General features: G+C 37.9%; 1 protein-coding gene across 1 annotated transcript in view; it reads right to left on the bottom strand.

The window, feature by feature from the left end:
- RYR2 (ryanodine receptor 2) overlaps window positions 1-22,348 on the bottom strand; it is a 437,201-nt gene that overhangs the window by 320,813 nt on the left and 94,040 nt on the right. Inside the window, exon 3 of the mRNA XM_064445463.1 lies at window positions 9,769-9,888. Coding sequence (XP_064301533.1) covers window positions 9,769-9,888 — 120 coding nt within the window. The remainder of the gene's footprint in view (window positions 1-9,768; window positions 9,889-22,348) is intronic.

The following is a 22,348-nucleotide window of genomic DNA, read 5'->3' as shown; positions in this document are numbered from 1 at the left end:
TTTTGTCCTTTTTTGGTTTAAGATGCCAAAATATTGTTACTAAGCCGTTCAGCAAACAACTGCTGCTTTAAAGGACCCTCTGCTTATCATTCAGTAACATATGAGCATAAAAAGTTGCCACAAAGTACTGTCTAGACAGAAAAAACCACATGCATTTCCCAGCAAACCACCTACCTGCCTCAGAAGTGAATTATGTAAGAGCAAGAGGCTTAAAAATTCAGAGACGGTAAAGACAGTCTCAAGGAGCTGGCAAAACAGGTGGACTTTTATTCTTTTGCTGCTACTCTCGCTTGCTACTTCCTGCCACTTGAATGCACGTTCAAGGAGGGTGATAACAAGAAGTTTACAGAAGTCACCCCTACGTGTAACTATGGCATCCATGTAGGTCATTCACCAACCTGCAGTTTCCTCCTCGACTGTATTCAAGTTCTTCCTTCTCAAAATTTCACAATTTGACATCACATAAAATGTCAACTCCAGCATCAAGACCTTTGCAGATACCTATTAGGCACAACCACGTATTATTTTCTAGATGCTTTTAATTTTATTTTACCAGTATCTCAACTTTCACCTTACCAAGCAAAGATGTTCCACTTCTCTACTAAGATGCATGCCTATGCTGGGATTTAACAAAACCATTCAAATGCCTTTGTTTGGTATTGCTTTATTTTCTTAAATAAATAAATAAATAAATAAAAAATTCCACGTTCCTTCAAAGTTTCCAAAACAACCAGAACTCTTCTTGGTTAATTTTCCTAAGGAATCCACCTTTTCTATAGAAATAAAACAATTCTAATAAGAATTACATGGACAGTTAGGTGTATGTGAAAATAAAAGCTTTAATGGAAAATGTACAGACAGCTAATCTCCATAAACAATGGTAAAGAAATCTTTTGCCATTTTGAGTTTATGAAGTCAGACTTTTATAGTCATTAATCTGTACAAATACTTGCAACTGTACCAGCCAAAAGGGGTCAAATTAATTGTCAGAGTACTACTGGCCAAATCATATATCAAATATGGCACTCAAAGCATATTAAGCTTTTTTCTTACACACTGAGCATGTTCCTTATTTGAAATAAGACCTCACTGCAGTTGTACTTCATTTCTATGGACCTTTTTGTGTTGCCTAATAATTAATCGATACACACTGGAGAAATTCTGTATTACTAGACTTTCTAATTTTTTGAATAATGGGCACTCAAATGGTTTCTTGGCAAGTCCATTCATACTTCATATTGCACTGAGTGGAATATTTGTTTGCTCTCTAGGACCTCTGTCCAACCTTCTCATGCAAGTCCTGTGCTGTGCCTGTTTCTTTTCCTTGCATAGCATTCAAAATGTCACAGAGCTTTGGCATTTTCCTTCATATAGAAATAACTTGTCCCTGCTGTGTCTTTTAATGATTGACGCAGGCCTTGGCCATTTCAAGTATTCTAAACTATCTTAACCTAATCCATCCTGTATTACATAAGCCATTTGAACAATGGCTGTTACTTATTTTGATTCACACTTCCCTCAATAATGGTCTTATCACCAGCTGTAAACATTGTACTGTGCAGCTAGAACTGGTCAATACTCAGAGATACACCAAGAAAACCTGACATTCCTAACTCCCTGTACCATTAAAACATATTTAGATGTGGGACAGAGGCAGAGTTTGCAGGATTGTTAAGGGAAGACCGTATTCGTCTTTTGAAATCAGCCCAGTGACATTAATTGCCTATGATTTTTTTAATAGCATGTAAAAAGTCAGTTCTCATGAAAAGGTAACCTTTTTGTGGATGATATCTTTTTCAATATGTCAAGAAAAGAGTACAAATACCTGGAAGGTGGAACAAGCTTCCCACTCCTAAATACATTCTTTATATCTAGTAGGGAAGGAAGAGAGAAATTTCGAGGACTTAAAGCTTAAAAACATTGATTAGTATTATTCACAGGAACTCACTATATTTACCAGAATATCACTTTCTGTAAGACAAGTAAAAGTGTCTCACATTTACGCTTCAACCCCTTCCAGCTCACACAACTCCCAAACTAGCAGATTGAAGGCAGAGCAAAAGTAGACTGCGCACAATCGCTGCTTTACAAGATCCTTGTACTGAGGCACAGAGAACTGTAAAACTCCTTTTGGCTTACAGATGGCATTTGAAAAGGCCAAGCCAACAAAGAATTAAGCTTAAGAGGAAGGACATCTTAAGCTACTCATCATACTGTGGGAAACCATGGTATTATTCCCATCCTCCAGGTGAGCACATGCTGGTACAGAAAGAAAAAGAGAATGGAGGTATCAGTGTGGTTCACAGTTTGCGTATCAGCTACGTGTCCATCACTCATATCTACAGGTTTTCAAACAAACAGCAGACTTCCAGCAATTACTCAAAAAGAAAACGCTCAGGAAAAGTAGCCTGAACTCTGACCTTCTGCATTTATGCAGACTCCTTAAGAACATTATAACTTTTTCTTTTAATCATCTGGCCTCTCTTTTTTAATGCAAAACAGAGCAACTTTTCTGCTTGGGGGGGAGGGGGGAAGTTATGCTTGTATTTGTATCGGCAACCCCCTTGCCAGCATTAGGGAGGTTACTAACAACAACCTGCATTTGGGTTCCAAGCACAAGGACACAAAACATACACCTTCCACCTCTCAAACTATTTCCACTTGCCCAATTTCCCCCTTCCAATACAGACTATTTATAAACTAAGACCCTCACTTTAATGTTGCCCTCTGTTGTTGAAAAAGCACAAATTTTCCTCCTCATTTTTCATGGGGAAGTAATGAGGAGGAAAACCCCAGAATCTTGAAAATCACCACCCAAAAGAGAGAAGTTTCAAAAAGTCTTCAGAAACAACAACTATAAAACAGGTGTTTGATATTCTTTGTTTTGTTCCATTTCAGATATAATTGATATTACTTAACCTCGAAGAAACACATAGATTCACTCATTAATACACCGCATTTCCTTGTCTTCATTTCTGAGAGCCCACTGGGCTTGGATCATCCACAGGAGTCTACTGAGCCAGATTTAGCCCAACAGTGCTTAAAAATACTGAGTACAAAGTAACAATACCACGATTTCAAGTGTTGAGCGTGGCAGCATAGCCAATTTCACACATCTACGTCATCACATTTGTCTAAAGGGTTTAAAATAAGCACTTGCGTTTTCATGTGTTCTTGACACAGATTTACGACTTTATTTTCAGGTTTTCATATTTGCAGCTAAATATCAGCCTAATTAAAATTCAAACAACTGCTTTGTAAATACTCCACGTGTAGTAATGAAACACATTCTGCTATAAACCCACCACAGAAAATATTTAAAATGCTGAGCACTGGAGGACTTTGCAGAATATGACACTGTGTAACCTTGTGATGACATTCAGTTACCTGGGTTAATGCAGCAAGCCTGAAGCTGCCAGGGCCGTGCTTGCATTGAACAGCTATCAGTTGTAACTTTCATGAGACATAGATGTACAGCAAATAACAACTCCCGCCTCGAAATATTCTGGCTTTGCTCTGTGTATCACTTTATTTATCTTTCAAGGACTTTCTTATGGTATTTTAGTACAGTTAGCATATTTGGTGAAGTCAAATAATCCATTTCCAGTCCTTAACACCTAGGCCCAAGGCTAAGAGTCCAAAGACTTTCATACTAAATGGGAGGGGAAAAAACCCCAACCACCAAAACCCATCAACTATGCAATTGTGTGAGGGCATTGCTTTGAACAGAATGTTCAAAATGCAAACAGAGAAAGCTATCAAACAATAATAGCAACTCTGCTTTTTAATAGGAACAGTACTAAAAAGGTAGGACTCAGAAGCTAAATCACAGCAAACTGGCAGGTTTTCAGAAGCCTGCAGAATACTCAGGATTGTACAACACATATCTGACCTTCTTACATCGTGGTGCTTGTGTCACAGCTGTATCTCTGGCAAGATTTTCCAGCATAATATCTGCTTCTTTTTATATTTTAATCTTTGAATAATGACAAGCCTAAATAGTTACTGGGATTTATAGTTATAAATGAAAACTGATTTAATGGGATTTTTCAGGTGGTCTTTACTTATTTTATACAAGAAGTTGAATTCCTACATCTTTCTACTACAATTAAAAAAAAAAAAAACAACCACCAAACCACCAAACAAACAAACTGCCACAAACAACCACTCACCACCAACCACTAATGAATGTGGTTTTGTAAACATTTAGGGGTTGTTTATTTGCTTTTAACAGACATTTTGATAATGAAGGAAGTTGCAAACTACACATTTGACTGGAGAAATTACAACTCATGCTTTAAGTGTTAAATTACACAAATTATACAGCTTTGGGTTAAATTTATTGATTGGATGGCCTGTGTTACTAACATTATGGAACAAATTAGTAATACTAAAAGTAAAATTAGCATTTTGAAGTTTGTCTGTCATTGGTTAATTGATAACAGACAAATATCTGCTTCAACAGAGGATACAATCTGAACAATGAGAATAATAACAGGATATGTTACGATTACACTAGTCTGTGATGCTTGGCAAGATATCACACATTTTGTTTGCTTTTTAAAAAACTACCTGCGTTACAGATGACAGTATAAACACGCTAAACTGTGTCATCATGCCTACTAATACTGCACACAATTTTCAGCTGATATAAAGCCATATTTCTGTTGCTGCTTTACATCCATGGGATCTCATCCAGTGTCTTTCACAGTCTGAATGTTTCACATTCATTTCAAATTATTCACTTTCCATTTCAAGAAATAATTCTGTCCATTTGTGAGATTAAGTGCAAGGATCACAATCAGGTCTGACGGATATGGCTACACATCTGCATTTAGGCTCAGGATTTATACAAGATTTAAAAGCAAACAAAATTGAATCTGATATACATAAATAATAAAAATAATATTTACAATTATAGAAACTATGTATTACATAAAACTACCTACAAATGTAGCGAAACACGCTATGTTCTTATTTACATTGCTTCCATAGAGAAGCATTTTACTGGGAAGGAATGATTCATGGAACAAAATCCTGTCTGATCTATGCCTACAAAGACTTCCTCTACCTATGTCAAAATTAGGTATGTAAAGTAGGGCAGGTAATGTGTAAGTATGCATAAATGTGTCACCAACTCTTCATTTATATTATTAAATTCAATGATCTTAGTGAATGTCTGCTAAATGGAGTCCTCTGAACATGAGACTACATAAGATTAAGTGTCATCTTTGCAATTAAATATGAACATTCATTTTGGCAACATGACACAAAGGCAATTAAAACGGCTGTGGAGGTGCAGCTAGAAAGCCTTTCCAAAAGCCTGACAGTCTTTTTTACTTTTTTAGAAGGATGCAATGGACACATAAGCACAAAAAGAAACCACAGCAACTATAAAAAATAAAATAATTAAAAAAAAACCAAAACCAAACAACCAAACAAAACACACCTTACTGTATAGCAAATTACCAGAACGATCCACTGTGAACACAAGCAGACAACACTGATTTGATTTGTCAGTGTGAATGTTCTGCTGGGCAGTGGTTCACAAGGGATCAAAAGTACATTTGTGACTGGCCCGTAGCTGAGTGTTTTTCATTCTGCACCACATACCAGTATAATATTCAGGAGCTGTTAAAACATAGCTCCAGCCTGTTTGCTTTTCAACACTCCATGCATTAGTTAGGTCTAAAGAAAAATAACTTCAGCATCAGACAGCATAATCTTTTAATGAATGGACTTCCTCATACTAGAAACCTGCTTCTGTATAAAAAGCAACAGTAGTCATTGAGGTAAGTGAACTATTCATAATTCTTGTTTTAATAAAAAGGATGGGTTTCCATACAAGGAATAGATTTAAAAGTATGAGAAACATTGATGAAACAAAATTATCTATAGACCATTGTCAGATAAAGTTTATGTTCATTTTTTGCTTTTTTTTCCTGACACCTATCCCTTATTTTCCTCTTTTTACTCAAGAAATTAAAATTTATGCTATAGATTTAGCAAGACCTGCTGGAGAAATAATGGGATGAGATAAGGAAACAAAGCATTTTAAATTTTGTCTGCAGCATGTCTTCTCTGGGTTGTGTTATTCTTGCTGTCACAAGTTTTTGAGTGTTAAAGATTTTTGATGGTTTATATACTTGACACTCTTAGGCATTTGGAGTGTGTAACCTATCCCTAGAAAAATATCTATTTTGAGACAGATCTGCTATGAAATTGGCAGAGATTAAATGATAATTATTTTTCACTTGAGCTAATACACCTCTGTAGATGAGGTAGTCATCAATTTATCTTGTACCAACCTGATTGTTTTATACTCAGAACTGTCTCCTATTAATAAAATTACATGTAATTTAGACCTGACATCTTGTTTATCTATTTTTTTGCTTTGAAGATATGGGATCATTTTAATGAATTTGGTGACATGTTCTGAGCGACTATCAGGAAGGTGCCATACTTCTGAACATAGCAGATAAACTGCATTTACAGAGTAAGTGTAGCAACTAATCTCACTTGCCTTCCAAACTTAAAATAATGAAGGAAATAAAGATAGCATCAAGTGCAAAGCAGCTCTTATGCCATTATCAGTCAAAGCTAGAGAATAGTCCCTGGCAGAATTGAAAAGAACCATTACAAAGACACGTCCCTGGTTTCTCCAATAGCGATAGTGATACCACAATAGTGATATCGCTATCACTAACACAGCATCTAGTCCTCCTGCACATCCTTGATGACTGCAATCCAATCCACTGGTTCAAAAAATTCATTTCAAATCAAGAATTAATTTGCTGTTCAAATACCCAGTGCCTTCTGACCCAGACTGGGGTCTGACTGCTTGGGAGGCAGCTTTACAGAAAAGGGCCACAGGGCAGTAAGGTGGGCATGAGCCCACAGTGTGCCCTGGCAGCAAAGAAGGGCAAGATCCTCCCATGCTGCACTAAAAGTTGTGTAGGCTGGAGTTATTGTTTTTCCCCTATGCTCAGCACTTGCTAGACTATACAGAATCATAGAATGGTTTGGATTGGAAGCGACTTTAAAGATCACCAAGGTCCAACCCCCCTACCATGGGCAGGGACACCTTCCACTAGATCAGGTTGCTCAAAGCCTCCCACCTGGCCTTGAACACTTCCAGGGAGGAGGCATTCATAACTTCTCTGGGCAGCCTATTCCAGTGTCTCACCACCCTCACAGTAAAGAATTTCTTCCTAATATCTAATCTAAATCTACACTTCCTCAGTTTAAAACCGTTACCCCTTGTACTATCACTACACTCCCTGTTAAAGAGTCCTTCCCTAGCTTTCCCGTAGGCCCTCTAAGTACTGGAAGGCCACTATAACATCTCACTGGAGCCGCCTTCTCTCTAGGCGAAACAACCCCAACTCTCAACTCAACTCTCTTCCTCTAACAATGATCAAAACAATGCAAAAAATTTTCACAAACTTAGAAATGTAGCCGTACTTTGAAACTTGATTCTGTAAAATGCTATTTTATAAGATGCACTTCTCAGAAAGAGTCCCATGTCAAATTTCATAGCAAAAGATATCTCTCCATTTGCTAGAAAGAAACCAAGCTCAAGCCTAAAACCAAGCTGTACTGTAGCTCCAACCATGAGTGAAGTCCTTAGTTAAAATTCAAACACCTTACAAGATATACAGAAAAAAGTAGATTTGCAGAGCTAAGATATAAAGAGGATATTTTTGCTCAGTAAAGTGATTTGACAAGCATGGATTGCTTCCAAAACAAGTGAAGAAAGTGGAATTCTGGAACAGTTTTGAAATATGAAAAAATGTGAACTGATAATGCTTATTAAAGAGTTTGCTAACTTAGCCCAACTGTCATCACCCATCTTTTGTTAGCACGATGTTTTCAAAAATCTGCTGTTCTCCAGTGCTGAGGGAATCCACACAACCCTCCAAAGAAACACTTGTGTTGCAAACTTGAACAGAAGAAAATAAAATTCATTAAGCAGTTTTCATAATGGGCATGCCAGTGCTACTGCTGTAATGGGATAAGTATTAATAGTCAGTAGTTGCCAAAGTATTCTATCAATGTATACATTCAATTTGACCATTATTTTTGTAGTGTGACTTATTCAGTGGTTCTGAGGCAAGAAAGCGTATGTGAATAATCTGTGTTAATAAAACATCAGCTACACCACCAGAGCCACATCTTGAAGGATATTAAAGAAAAGCAGAGGCTTGTATCAGGCATTCTCAAGAAGGCAAGTCCAGGATGATAGCTGAGGTCTGTTACTTGTGTTTGGCCTATGCAATAGTAGCGTTGTATGGACACAGACATTAGGAAGAGAACCATATTTATTTACTCTTATTTACAGTCAACTTTGCCTTAAGGATTTGGTAATTTTATGGCTGCCTCGGTATGTACAACTCCAAATGACTTCAAATAAGCCCATCGTAGAAACTGTCAGACCTTAAAAATTAAAACAAGGAGGAGCTGCATGGATTTGCTTTTGCTGGCCCTTTTTTCCCCAAGCTCATGCAGAATGAGTAAGACAAATATTGCTTCACAAAACATGGAGGAAAAAGCAACATAGGAAACTGATACGACATTTACACTGTATTCCTTAAAGACAATAATGTTCAGGAGTTTTATACAGTGAGAGACTGTAGATTTAATATCCAAACTTACTGAATGATGATATATTCATTAAGTATATTTTTCTGGCCTTACAGGCTACTAGCACCGAAACCACTTGATCCCAGCACATTTTTATTGTTAAAAAGATTAACTTAAAACAGAGCGGCACAATTCATCAAGATCACTGCTATTATAATGAATCATTAATATCCTAGTGAAAAATTTATTATTATGAATAATACATTCAAAATGATGAGACAGAAAATGAAGCATTACTCCACAATGTATCAGAGAGAATCAAAGTGATGTTATAGAACTTGGCAAGATAAAAACCATCATTTTTTGTTCTAAATCTTTCTAAATGTATTTCCAGATGCTTTACCTTTATTTTATTTCCTCATCAAACATTTATATTTTAGCTGAAGAAAAAACAAATATGTTAAGCAACATTCATCCCTTTGCATAAATAAAATGCCCAAGTATAACCATCACTTTGGTAACAAAACCAGTTCTGCACTCAGAAGGCACATTTTTGCCTTCAAAACATTTATTTGAGCACATGGGATTGTGAAACAAAAGCTCTCTTTCAGAACAAATATCAAAGTTAATTTTTCAGATGACTGTACCTACTGCATATACAGCAGAGTTACTGTAGGCTCAGATAACAAACTGATTAGATGAAATAATTTTGATACTTGCATTATTACTCTGCTCGGTTAGGGAAGTAGCAGGACTTAAAATAATGATCATGTCAACATAAACGTCACAGAATAAAATCTTATCACAAATAGAATAATCACTCTCTTTTCTGCGGACTTAAAAGCAGAGTAATCAAATGTGTCTTTGAGTTGCAGTACACAAAACTTGCACTTTAGGTTCCTACAACTGCGTTCAGACAACTGAAACAACAAGCACGTTACTGAGATGGACTTCTGCAGCTAACTAGTTTAAAAAAAAAGCACAGAAAGCACAGCATTAGAGTCCAGCCAAAGGGCTATGACAAAGGAACAACTAAACTTCAAAGGGAGATTAAATATTCCTTATATTAATGATAGATTTAATTTGTCCATTCTCTTAGACAGACTTATGTATAGTACATCAAAGCAAGAAATATTATAACTATATCCTCGCTTCATACATGACACTTAAAACACTCTGCAGTACCTTAGAATTTGATGTGGATTCCAAAAAGCAAAGCCTGTTGCCAAATCCTTCTGCAGCAAGACACAATTTCTGTTGCTCCTTGTGAACAGTTGCAGTACACTGCAGAACCACTTCATCATCCTACCAAAAAACAAGCAAAAACAGAACAGTGGTTATGCTTCTGACCCAACAAGATCTGGAGAAGCACTTCCAAAATCATTGCTAAACTCAGAAACAGTCTCAGAAGCAGAATCAAATCTCAGCATAATTTTTATTCTCAGAATTGTGAATGTGGGAAAATAAATTATAACAACTACGTATGTGTTTCTTCTGTTTGCCTACCCTCGTAACAAAAGTCAGTATGTACGAAATGACAAATGTTATGGGACTAAATCCTTGTAGTAATATAGTCAGAAGAGATCTTGTCAACAAACCTGAAACAACAGAAGCAGACCCTTATTTAAATCCCAGTTCTTCAAAGTAACATAATCATGAGATAGAGAATCCCTTTGCAGAAATATGGTTTATGTCAAAAAGAAGAAAACTCTGTTGTAATTAGTCTGTTTTCTAACAAAGGTATTCTGTTTAAGAATAGAAAAAATAGTATCACCCTGTGCATTCTGCCCATTTATTTCTGTAGCAAAATCAGAGTTTCCAATGATAAATTTCACATGAATGATTATGAAGAGGTCATATTTAACACTGTAAATAAGATGAAATACAACAATAAAACTATGGGATGGAGCATGCAACTGAAAACAGAAAAGGATGAGACTACAAAAATGCACGCATTAAGGCAGGCATGCTTATCAAAAAAAGTTGTCCTTACAGGTAGCTTTTTGCATAGGGACATTCAGAAAAGTTCATCAAATTAAATAAATGCCTGAATTTAAACTGAATTGAGTAATTTGAAGTCCCTTGTAAACATCCATCCTGAATTAAGCTGGCTTTTTATTTCATTTCATTTACTTCCCTCTAGTAATTAAGCTAAAATAAATTAAGGTGTATTTAATTCTGAAAAGAACAGGAGATTAAATAGATTTTAACCAGACACTTTAAAAATTAATTCATGTTACCTTTTTTTAATTGTCTCCTTGTAGCAAACCCTAGCCCTAAGTGTAGGTAAACCAATTTTCCTTGTACATCAGCAACAATGGCCAAGCCACATATCCCTTATAACCCACAGTCAACTGTAGGGGCAAAAAGTAGTAACTGCTTCCAGTCAGACATTAAATCCAGAAAAAGTAATGAGTCTATATGTTAGATGTGCAGTTCATGATGTACAATTGTAATTAATAAAGAAAAATCTCCAAAGGCCAAAAACAAGCATCTAGAAGACCAAATATACAGAGCTAAGAGCTTTGCTGCATACTCTTTGTAGAAGTATTATCTATTAAAACCCAGAGCATTTTTTTGTGGGGGTTGCGGGGCGGGGGGAGTGGCACGGTTGACTGGTTTGGTTTTTAAAGTGCAAAACTAGTATTTCCTAACCTTAATTACATTTGATTAAAATAAAAATTTGTTTTCAGGTTAAAAATAGTGGTGTTATTTCGCAGCTCTATAAACTCTCTCTCCTTCGTCTTTCTAGCACTTCTTCTTAAATAACCACACTAGCAGAATGGAAACTCCAGGTACCATGTCACCGTCATACATTGTGCTAGAGGTGCCTCCAAGAAAGGGTCAGTAGAAAAGATGCCAACAACATACCTCCATGGCCAGAGGCAGACAGCACGATAAGACTAGTTTCTACTTAAATGAACCACCAATTTCATTTTGTACTGCCCCATTCTCTACCATTTCACACTGTGCTTTTAAAGGAAGTCTGAAAAGTGTTCTACATAGCCCATCTCAAAAATGACTCTATGCTGACAGCAGCAAAAATATAAGTTGGTTTTGGGCAAGTCCTTGACATACTTAATTTTAGCGAATGATCTCATGAATCATATCCTTCCCTGAAAACCAATTATGCACAATCACCAAGCATACATGCATAACGTAGATGCTGACTGTTGGAGGATTAAGAACAGGAATATAGCAATTGCTAAATTTCCTAGCACACAAACTTTCGCAATTCATTTTGCAAACATTTTCTCTTCTTCTGGTGTACAGAGTACACTACTTATTCTGTTAAATGCAGAGCTCACAGATAAAGACTGATTTCTTAAAAAAAAAGCTTAATAATTAATGAAAATAAATCACCTTCACACACCATTTTAAAAGGTTAATTCCTGGGTTGGCAGGGCATGCTCATTAAAACAACAAAGCAAATCACAACTCTGTTTTGCTACATTGTCTTGTGTGTAGACAGTTACAATAAATGTTCTCTCAGTTCAGGCCACAGGGTCATAGTGTTGTGGAATTGAGTGGGGAAGCAGACACCCCAGCAGGGAGAGCTGCTCTGCAGGGAGATCTGGGTAGGCTGGAAGAGTGGGCCAGCAAGGACCTTATGAAGTTCAACAAGGACAAGTGTAAGGTCTTGCACCTGGGAAAACATAATGCGGGAGTGCAGCACAGACTGGGATCCACCTGGCTGGAGAGCGGCTTTGTGGAAAGGGACCTGGGGGTTCTGGTGGACACAAAGCTCAACATGAGCGAACAGTGTGCTGCTGCGGCCAAGAAGGCCAACAGGATGCTGGGTTGCATCAAAAAGGGCATCGCCAGCAGAGAGAAAGAAACCATTATCCCGCTCTACTCAGCGCTTGTCAGGCCACATCTGGAATACTGTGTACTGTTCTGGTCCCTGCTATACAAAAAGGATGTGGACAGGCTGGAAGGGGTCCAGAGAAGGGCCACCAAGATGATCAAAGCACTGGGAAGCTGCCATACGAGGATAGGCTGGGAGAGCTGGGTTTGTTCAGCCTTGGGAAAAGGAGGCTCAGAAGGGATCTCATCACCATGTACCAGTACTTAAGGGGCAGCTACAAAGAAGACGGAGACTCCCTTTTTACATGGAGTCCCAAGTTGCTCTTGGGGAGATTCCAATTGGACACCAGAGGGAAATTTTTCACAGTGTGGACAGTCACCCATTGGAATAATATCCCCAGGGAAGCGGTTGACTTGGCCACATTGGACACCTTCAAGAGTCGTCTGGACAGGGTGCTGGGCCATCTTCTCTAGGCTGGGCTCTTCCCAGAAAGGTTGGACTAGATGGTCCCTGAGGTCCCTTCCAACCTGGGATTCTGTGATTCATTGGAGAAAAATCCAATGTGAACTTTACCCTGGATTCAGTCTTCCAGAATTTACTGACTATGTGTTCAGAAGATTCCTATAGATAGGCAATTTGATTGTGTTGCCGAATTATATTAAGATACATAATTCCATTCCATTTCTTTAGAGAAGACTGGTAAGTGGGTAAGCATCTCAGCACTGTCTTTCTAAACCTTTTTTCAAATCAGCAAATGTTATCCAGTCCCTGTATCAGGAGAACTAAAAATGCATAAATTCTTTATTTGAAGTTGTACCTCCAAAGAGACCTTCACTGAAGGTCACTTTGCTCTTGTGTGAAGAAAGCTACACTGCGGATCATATTAAATGTCTATTAAAGAAAAAGGATTCTTAAATCATGAATTAGAAGATGTTTCAAACTGGTTTGTTTTCCTCCTATTACCTTCTGAGCATTCTCACATCCATACGCTATACAGATGAGGTTTTAGATCATCATAATTTTTTCTGTCAGCCACTGTCAGATTAGAACTGATGAAAGTAATTTATGTTTCAAAGGGCTACAATTGTAGCCTTCAAAAGTTAAGCAAATACATCATTATAAATCCAGGTACACTGCTATCTACCTCTTTCCTAACTCTCCTCATCTGAGACTGAAAATTCAAGGCTAGAGGCAACACAAAGTTGCTGGTAAGAATATGAGTGTCTTTCACACTTCTCTGTCAAATGGTGAGATACTTAATATCACACTAAACTAAACAGAGACAAAAATTAAAGAGATGGAAGAACCAACTTCAGGCACAGATGTTTAGAGCCAAAATGTCGTCACTTGTAGGAACTTGGAATCTGAACTCTTGGACAAACTGTGTTTTAAGACATGTAGAAATAGTCATCTACACATTGTCAATATTAAGCATGTAGCCAAAAGAAGAAAACAGTCTTCTGCAACACAGTTATAGATCTTTGTAACTGATCAAGGTAACACATCTGTTAATAAACAATAGTGTGTGTCTGTCATGTTCAGTGAAACGAGTTTAGCGTATACTTGTTCTAATTAAAATGTGATAAAAAAAAAGTAGCTGTATTCTGCCATAACTAACAGAAGTATTTGATTCCAACTTCATACTCAAAACAACCACAGCAGACGTAGATTATACAGAATATAGTATAGTCTTGAAAAAACCTCCAGCACAGGTTGGAGGAAAGGGCAACAGAACAGACCTAAAATTCCTGTAGACATTTTCACTGCCAGATATTTCCATTATTTTTGTTTTGCTGAATAATCATCCCTTTGACACACATCTGCCAGTTTCCTCCATGGAGACAAGAAAATTTGGTATTTCCATCCCAGTTTGCTATGACCATAGCAGCCTTCATTAGTAAGCCCAAAGATGCTGCTTTGTCTTCTATTTTTATAGGTTTTGGATACAGAAAAAAGGTATCAAGAGAGTAAGGACCAATAACCACACAAATTCTATGCACACAGTGGTGCTTCAGCCTATTATCAAATGCATGAGGCAAGCAGTCACCATAACAAAAATGGAACACGGTCTCAGGTGTATCTGCACTTACTGCAAGCAAGAGTGAATCCAACTTGAAAAGCTGTCCATTTAGTTTCGATACTTTAATGGATGATGCTTCCATCCACACTTATTCATCCTTCAGTCCACAGTCTGATCTTCATAACACTCTTGGGAATGTGGAAGTACAGTTATCTCCATCCCACAAATGGGGACATAAGGAGCAAAGATGATACTGCCTACCTACAACAACAGAGCATGCCTATGGGATAGCAGAAACAGGACTCGGACTGCTGAACTAATAACCTGAGTCAGAAAGCTATTCTCCTTCCCAAGTTTCCAACTGAACTTGCTTAAGTCAATGTGCAGCCAGAGCTAATGTAACCAGCCATATATGGTGCTTTATATATATATATATATATATATTTATATATATATATATATATATATATATATATATATATATATATATATATATATGACCAAGTACCATTTTGGAGTAACCTGGTAATCCTTGTGTGCCAGCCAATACACCAGTTCATAGTTTTAAAGATACCATATCTTTCAGCAAAAAGACATTCTGCTTGCGTTATGTCAGGTACCTGCACTTACTTTCATCTACAGTGATTGACTTGTCTGTGAAATCCACTCGGATCTCCTAAGACTATATGAAATACATACTACCGAGACAAGAAAAAGATTAGTTTCTCATGTAAACACATGGGCATGTTATGTTCCAACATGACTGTTTTGAGTAGGTATATTTTTCCAAGACCAGCAGTTTCAAGTTATGACTGAACAAAATATATATATACACACACACAGAGATGTATTTCCTTGTAACAGACAGCGTTACTCTGTCCTATTAAACCCTGAATACTGATATCTCCTGTGTGAAGTCAGTTTTGACTAATCCTTAACCTCCTCAATATGTTAATTCTACTAAAGGACTAAAACTGGCTGGCTGAATTGACACAGGTAGGCTTCATCTACAGTGCTATAATTGTTAGCACCTCTTCAATATGGACATAGCTGTGATTTTGAGGGTGGAATATTTGCATTGTGGCATTTTTCTGTAAATCTCCTAGTTGGTGGTTTCTTTGGGTTTTAAAAATATTCTTTGTAGGTTGTTTGGGTTTTTTTTATTCTGCTCACCGTAGTACCTTAAACTTTTAATAATTACACATACTTTTAAAACTTCGGAGTTCATATGTAGTACTGGTTTTGTAGGGAGTCAAAGGATAGAACAAGATTGAATAATTACTTTATTTGCATTCTTTGAAAATGCAAAATATAATTTCTTACTGTATGTCTTCACCTGTTTTATACCCTGTGCCGTTACTACCTCCTTTTATTTTAACCATGCAAGAAAAGCACAATATCGAAGCTTCTAGAAAGTTGATGATAAATAATGTAGCAATACACTACAAGTAATATATTTATTTAGAAACACTGCATGTGCTTCAGCCCAAGGTGTTTCAACTCATGTCATGACCTTGACACCTGTGTTGTGCTTCCATTTCATGACAAAAATAGGCAATGTTTTGCAGGTATTTTCCTTAATTTTATATTTTGTACTTTATATTTTACTCCTTTGCAGAGAATACAGCAAATAAAACATGAACAGTTACTAATATTTAAATAATTTGCTGCCCTCTTCCTAATCTGACCCATTACATATAATTACCTCCCTTAAGGATGTAATGCTGACTCCGTGCTGCTTCTGCTCCGTGACAGTATACCAATTCTGAAACTGCATACGGAACAATGTCACATTTGCAAAATTAAGCACTCAAAGGTTAAAACTGATTTTATGCTTGTACATTCAAATGCACTTCTACTGCTGTTTTATATGGCAAATACTGCAGTTAGTGGAATGTTTCCATCAGCTTCCATATGCTATAAATCAGGATCTCAGCACAGACTTTAATAGCTCCATTTTTAATAGCTTCCTCAAACTCCACATATGCACAGTTCTGCTTCACCGCATCCCATTTACTGTTCAGCTGTACGATTGAACTATGCAATGAGTATAGGTGGCATACATACTTTAAAAGTAGATTTACAAATAGAAATTTAGCCTATACAAACCGCTTTCTCGCTAAGAAAACCATAGAATACTTCTTGATTTACAAACTTTACTTTAACTTCCCTTTGCCTTGTTAGGATAAGCACTAGATTAAACTGGATTAAAGTGTGGAATCATAGAATCATTAAGGTTGGAAAAGACCTCTGGGATCATCAAGCCCAACTGCCAACCCAACGCTACCATGTCTCCTAAACCATGCCCTCAAGTGCCACGTCTACATGTCTTTTAAATACCTCCAGGGACGGTGACCCCACCACCTCTCTGGGCAGCCTGTGCCAATGCCTGACCACTCTTTCAGTGAAGAAATTTTTCCTAATATCTAACCTAAACCTCCCCTGATGCATCTTGAGGCCATTTCCTCTTGTCCTATCACTTGTTACTTGGGAGAAGAGACCGACCCCCACCTCGCTACAACCTCCTTTCAGGTAGTTGTAGAGAGCCAAAAGGGCTCCCCTCAGCCACCTCTTCCCCAGGCTAAAAACCCGCAGCTCCCTCAGCTGCTCCTCATAAGACTTGCTCTCTAAAATAATAATAAAGTTTGTAAGTCCTATGGGCCATTAAGTACAAGACTTCCACAATTACTGGCAACCATATGCTAACAGGACAATAGGATCCACAAATCAATCCCTTAAAATCACCCTAGTTATCTGACCTGCCAAAAGAAAAAAAAAAAATCAGATGCAAGCTTTTATTTATGCTAGGCATCTGAATAACACACGCCACGTGGCACGTAAGACAACTGTCAGTGCTGATGGAAGGTCCAGCTAGTTGCTCCAGAGCCTCTTTCTTTCTGTGCTTTGGAAGAAGGTAAAAAGCAACACTGCAGAAGTCAAGTCATGAATTAAGATGGTGTTTTTCCTTCCCCAAATCCCTGCTGAAAACAAACAAAAGGATTGATGCATAGGATTTATTAAATGCCATGTACATAACGTGTAAAAGCTATGATTAACAGGAATTAAATACCTTTTCAACAATCCTATGGGAGATATACCAACAAAACACATGCTCAGAGCATAGCATTACTTACTCTAACTGCTAATTCTATTCTTGACTGACCAACCAGTGTCTTCAACAAACTACCAAACTCCATTTTGAAATACCACCCTAGCAAGGAGATGACTCTAGAGCTTCAGACATCTGAACACAAAGGAAGCCTGTGACAAGAGTTAAGAAAAGGACCCAAACTTCTGATTCCTGTATCTGAGTTTCAACCGCTACTCCACTATCTTTTTGGTAGCAGATGACCATCATCATAGTTAATAGCAAAATAATATTAATGTCCTTGGCCGGCCAGAATTAGTGCCCGGACTCTCTTACTGGAGAACAACCTATAAGTAACTGAAAACAACCTTAGCACAGAGCACATCCCTTCGGTAGGGACGCAATGAAAAGACAACAGTGCTGTTTACAGTGAATCAAATGCTGATCATGAGTCAACACCAGGCAGCTGTATAGAAGCCAAAAAGCTGGGCTAGTCAGAAAAGCGCTTGTGCCTACAAGAGGGGTGATCCTTTGACCTCACGTTCAACACTGGTAAGGCTTCAGCTGAAGTGAAATGGCCATTTTGACCCTTTGTTTCAAAAGAGAAGGAACAGAGAGCAACAAGACTGATGATATCTAGATAAAAACAAGAAAGGTCCAGGAAGACTGTTGGGATGCAGTTGCTTAGACATAAGCAACAATGTCAAGTATATGATATTGTTGTCAATAAAACATGGCATAGAGGACAAGTAATACTGTTCCTCACTGCATTAAGAAAATTAGTATTAGACAGTTGGAGAAAAGTATCCTGAGGAGATCAGAGCATTTTCACAGATCAGTTTAAAAGCTTCATCCTTATGAGACTATAAAAAGTGCTCAAGAAAACCTCTCTCAGGAGGATTTATGCATAGGTGAACTTGCCTTAGGATGAGAAGGAAGAGAGATGACTTTTCTGGTCACGCAGTTCTGAACAGTCTCGACACATTTTACTGTATATGTTTTAGTTTTATCCTGTAGGAGGAGTAATTTCATAAGAATTCCACATTGCTCCAATGGAATTATCCTTTGAGATAGAAAACCCCATGCACATGGAATTCCAGAGGACCAGACTAGCTGGTAGTTCTTGATACAGTACTGCGAAGCAGGCTGCTAGTACAATAACCACGTTATCTCCTCCTCCTTCCCCAAAAAACTCTAATCTAGTCATCAAAATAATTTTGCAAGATTACAGCAAAGTCATGGCGAACTGCAGTACTAAAGACATGTGGCAGTGAAAAAAAAACCAACCCATCTTAAGTCATGTAGATTCATATTCAGCACTTCTCAGAAAGTCTTCACTAAAGAACAATGACACACAGAGCCTGTCAGAAAGCAATCAATATGTACAAGGCAAAAAGACTTGTTACGCACCACATGAGTGATGCTATATGGCAGAGCAGAGTTTATCTAGAACTTGCACATCAACACTGAGCAGAGCCTCCCAAGCACAGTGCACATCCCAGCCTACAGGTTCCACAGCCACCAGAGGGAAACGAAGCGATCAGAAGGCAATGAACAAATCCTAGTGAGTGGCTCCAGCACACCCAGGTAACAAGAGCACCTTCTGTGCTCTGTGAAGTGCTTCATGGAGTTTGATCTGACTGAGCACTGTGGTGATATCGCAGGTGTCTCTCATCGCAGGTGTCTGTCCCCTTCAGCTGCACTTGCTAACCACGTCCTCAAATATACTACTCACTAGTGACATCAAACATGCACCCAACACTGAAAACAGATGTACTCTCTATGTATAACCTCAAAGCTTCCTCTTCCGGCTCTTTGTTTTACCCTGTCTCGGTGGAATAATGTCAAATTTGGTTTCAGCACTCAATGGCCTTGTGTACGCATGTATAGTATGCTCTTGATTGAGCTTTACTAAAAATATGTCTGCGAATGAACATATTTCCAATTGAGATGGCTCATTTGATTATTTCTCACCAATTAGCTTCTGTGGCTCTACAATCCTGAAAAATGCCAAGTTCAGCTGTCAGTGTCTAATAATAAATTTGTCTGCCTGTAACCATAGTTAGTAATGGCTAACTCTGCATCTGACACAGTTGACAGAGGGGTGGTAGAAAACATCTGCAATAAATTATGAATGCCAAATTAAACAGAAAACAGCTAGTGGGCTGATTTCAGCTTCTTAAGAGCCCAAGTATGTCAAATTTATATCTGATGTAATACCACTTATTTTAGGAATTTGATAAGAATTCTATTGCATAACACCCTCACTCACTAGTTCCAGGCTATGTCTCTTTTGCAATCAAAGGTGTGATTACAGCATGGGACATATCTATGCTATATTTGATCTCACTGGTGTGAATAACAGTACTAGTAAAGACAGAGGTGAGAGCATGCTAGAAAAGGTGTCCACAAGATTCTGCAGGCAAACACAAGATTATATCTGTATCTATAATCTGAGCCAGGCAGCTAACAAGCCACCTCTAAACAAATGCCAAGTATAAAACCTATGGTGCTCAGTCGAAGCTAATAAATCCAGACTCTCACCTGTATCTGAAAATTCTGTATCTGAAAATAATCACTGAAGGGTTTTAGTTTTGCAACACTTCTCTGAGAAAGAGTTCATTAATCTCAGCTGGAGAACAGAGGCAGATGTTAAAGCAAATAATTTGTTCAAGGTCACACAATACTTAGGCTCAAACCGAACACATTCCTTTTTGTGTATTCCTCCTAACAGGTTCCACAGAGCAAGAAGGCTCTGACAACGTGCCTCTCTTGTGGACTAGGCCTCCTCACTCCAACTCAGACTGTGAAAGCCTCCCCTCTGCACTGTCCCTTTCATGCATGAATACATGAGAAAGTTCACCAGCCTTCAGTCTTGTATCTTGCCAGCAGACTCAGGAGGCTAAGTCAGTAATGTGACCATCTGCCTGAGTTTGCACATTCAAGCCTAGATCACTTTCTCTTCCCTTAATCTATTTTCAACATTATTTCTTGAACCATTCCACTTCAGTGCTCTGCCAGACTGATATTTCACAGCTGCCTGATCAATCATGCAACCTTCCCTCTCATTCCCAAAGATTTACCTGCCGCTGTGTTGTGTTCTTTTTTTTATTATTTTTGGAGCAAGTTTAAAGATTCATTCTAATCTTCGTCTGTTTCAGCCACATAATGCTGTGTCAATGTATTTCTCCCTGCTTTCATTTTGAAGCTGCTCTAACTTATGAGATTCACCCTTTCACTTCACACATTTCCCATGTGATGCTTTCTTGTCACCAGAAGTCTACCACATTTCTGAATTCCTCTTTCTTAGACTTTTTCTATTTTGAAAAATTCTTTCAGACTGCTGTTCACAACTTCTCTTTGGAGCATCTTCGTTTTACGATCTATTCTATTCTACAGACCATTAATGAAATTAAGATGAGATGTGGTATCTTCCCATGAACAACTCCAAAAGGACTATTATTACATTCAATTTCTACCCAGCTTAAAATGCCACAAAAGGGCCATTATACAGCTGGAGCTGTATCATATTATGAAACCCCAAGCAATCATAACACTGAAAATCCACTTCCTAGACAACTTCAGTACATAAGCAAGCATAAAGGAGATATTCAGCCTCCTATTAAAGAGACTGGTTGTTCCTTCAAAAAAGGGACCGATGTTCAGTCTAACCCTACTGTCTCCAAACAGTGCTGCTGTTCTACATTTATCTCTTCTTAACCCACCCCAACATACCTGTTTCTCAAAACATCAATGTACAAAATAAAAACTGCAGCAGTATTAAAACACTAAACTGCAAACTTTATATTTAAACAACTACAGTACCTAGTCATCAGGAAATAATTGCATTCTTTAGGGACAGTGCAGTTGAGGGGAAGAACACTAAATTGAGAGAAGTGGTGGAAGGATTTTGTTCACAGATCTCCCACCAAGCTTTTTTAATTTATTAGTCAGGTTATTCCCCTATGCTTAAGCCCCTTTTCCATACTTTCTGCTGTAGTAGTTTAGACTCTTCTCCCAGTTCAGGTTTGAGATAAGTCATACCATTAATAAGTGCAGGATTACATCCATGCTGTAACAGGAAATAAATAAAAACTTATATATAGCATGAAATGTTTTCTTTGTTGGTTGGGGTTTTTTTCTCCATTAAGAGTGAGTTTAAGCAACAGCTACATACCATGTCAGGAGAACTAACCAGTGGTCCAGCCACACAGCCTCCCAAGAAGGCATTGAAAACTTGCACATCCTAATTTTTACTCAAAAAAATAAAAGCCTCCATAAACATAGTGCTAGAAAAAAAATATACAATAAAGTAAATCTGCTGGAAGTCTGCTTGGTGGCTTTACCTGCAGGGCCTTGGGAATGGGCAGCAATAAATAACAGGTCAGATACTTGGTTCAACAGGCTGCCTGTGGCCAACAGCTGAGATACCGTTCCTCTGCTTAGCAGGAACATCATAGGTTTGAGCAGTAATTATATTTTGCAAAATCATAATATTGGAAACTTACTGCTCTTCTCTTCAACAAGTAAAGAAGATGATAAGAAGCTCCAGGACAAATGGGGACTGAGATATTCAAAGAGCAATGATTAGAGATTTTGGCTATTCCCAGTGATCCAAGTCAGAGCTACATACAGCAGGAGAACCCCAGGTACAGATCACCACTCTCCCCTGCATATGAAACACTTTCCATGGCTTGATTTTTCATTTCTTATCTATCCATCTCTGAAAAAAAGCTCATGGCATTTGCCTCTGGATTTCCAGACATCTCTTGGGAAGTGAATCCTTACAGATGTATTATCTGATTTGTTCAGGCCTGAGAAAAGGAGGCTCAGAGGGGATCTCATCACC

The sequence above is a fragment of the Phalacrocorax carbo genome, chromosome 3, assembly GCF_963921805.1.
Source record: "Phalacrocorax carbo chromosome 3, bPhaCar2.1, whole genome shotgun sequence".
In the NCBI taxonomy this organism is placed as follows: Eukaryota; Metazoa; Chordata; class Aves; order Suliformes; family Phalacrocoracidae; genus Phalacrocorax; species Phalacrocorax carbo.
The sequence above is the reverse complement of the archived record's forward strand: the minus strand, read 5'-3'. Positions and strand labels throughout refer to the sequence as shown.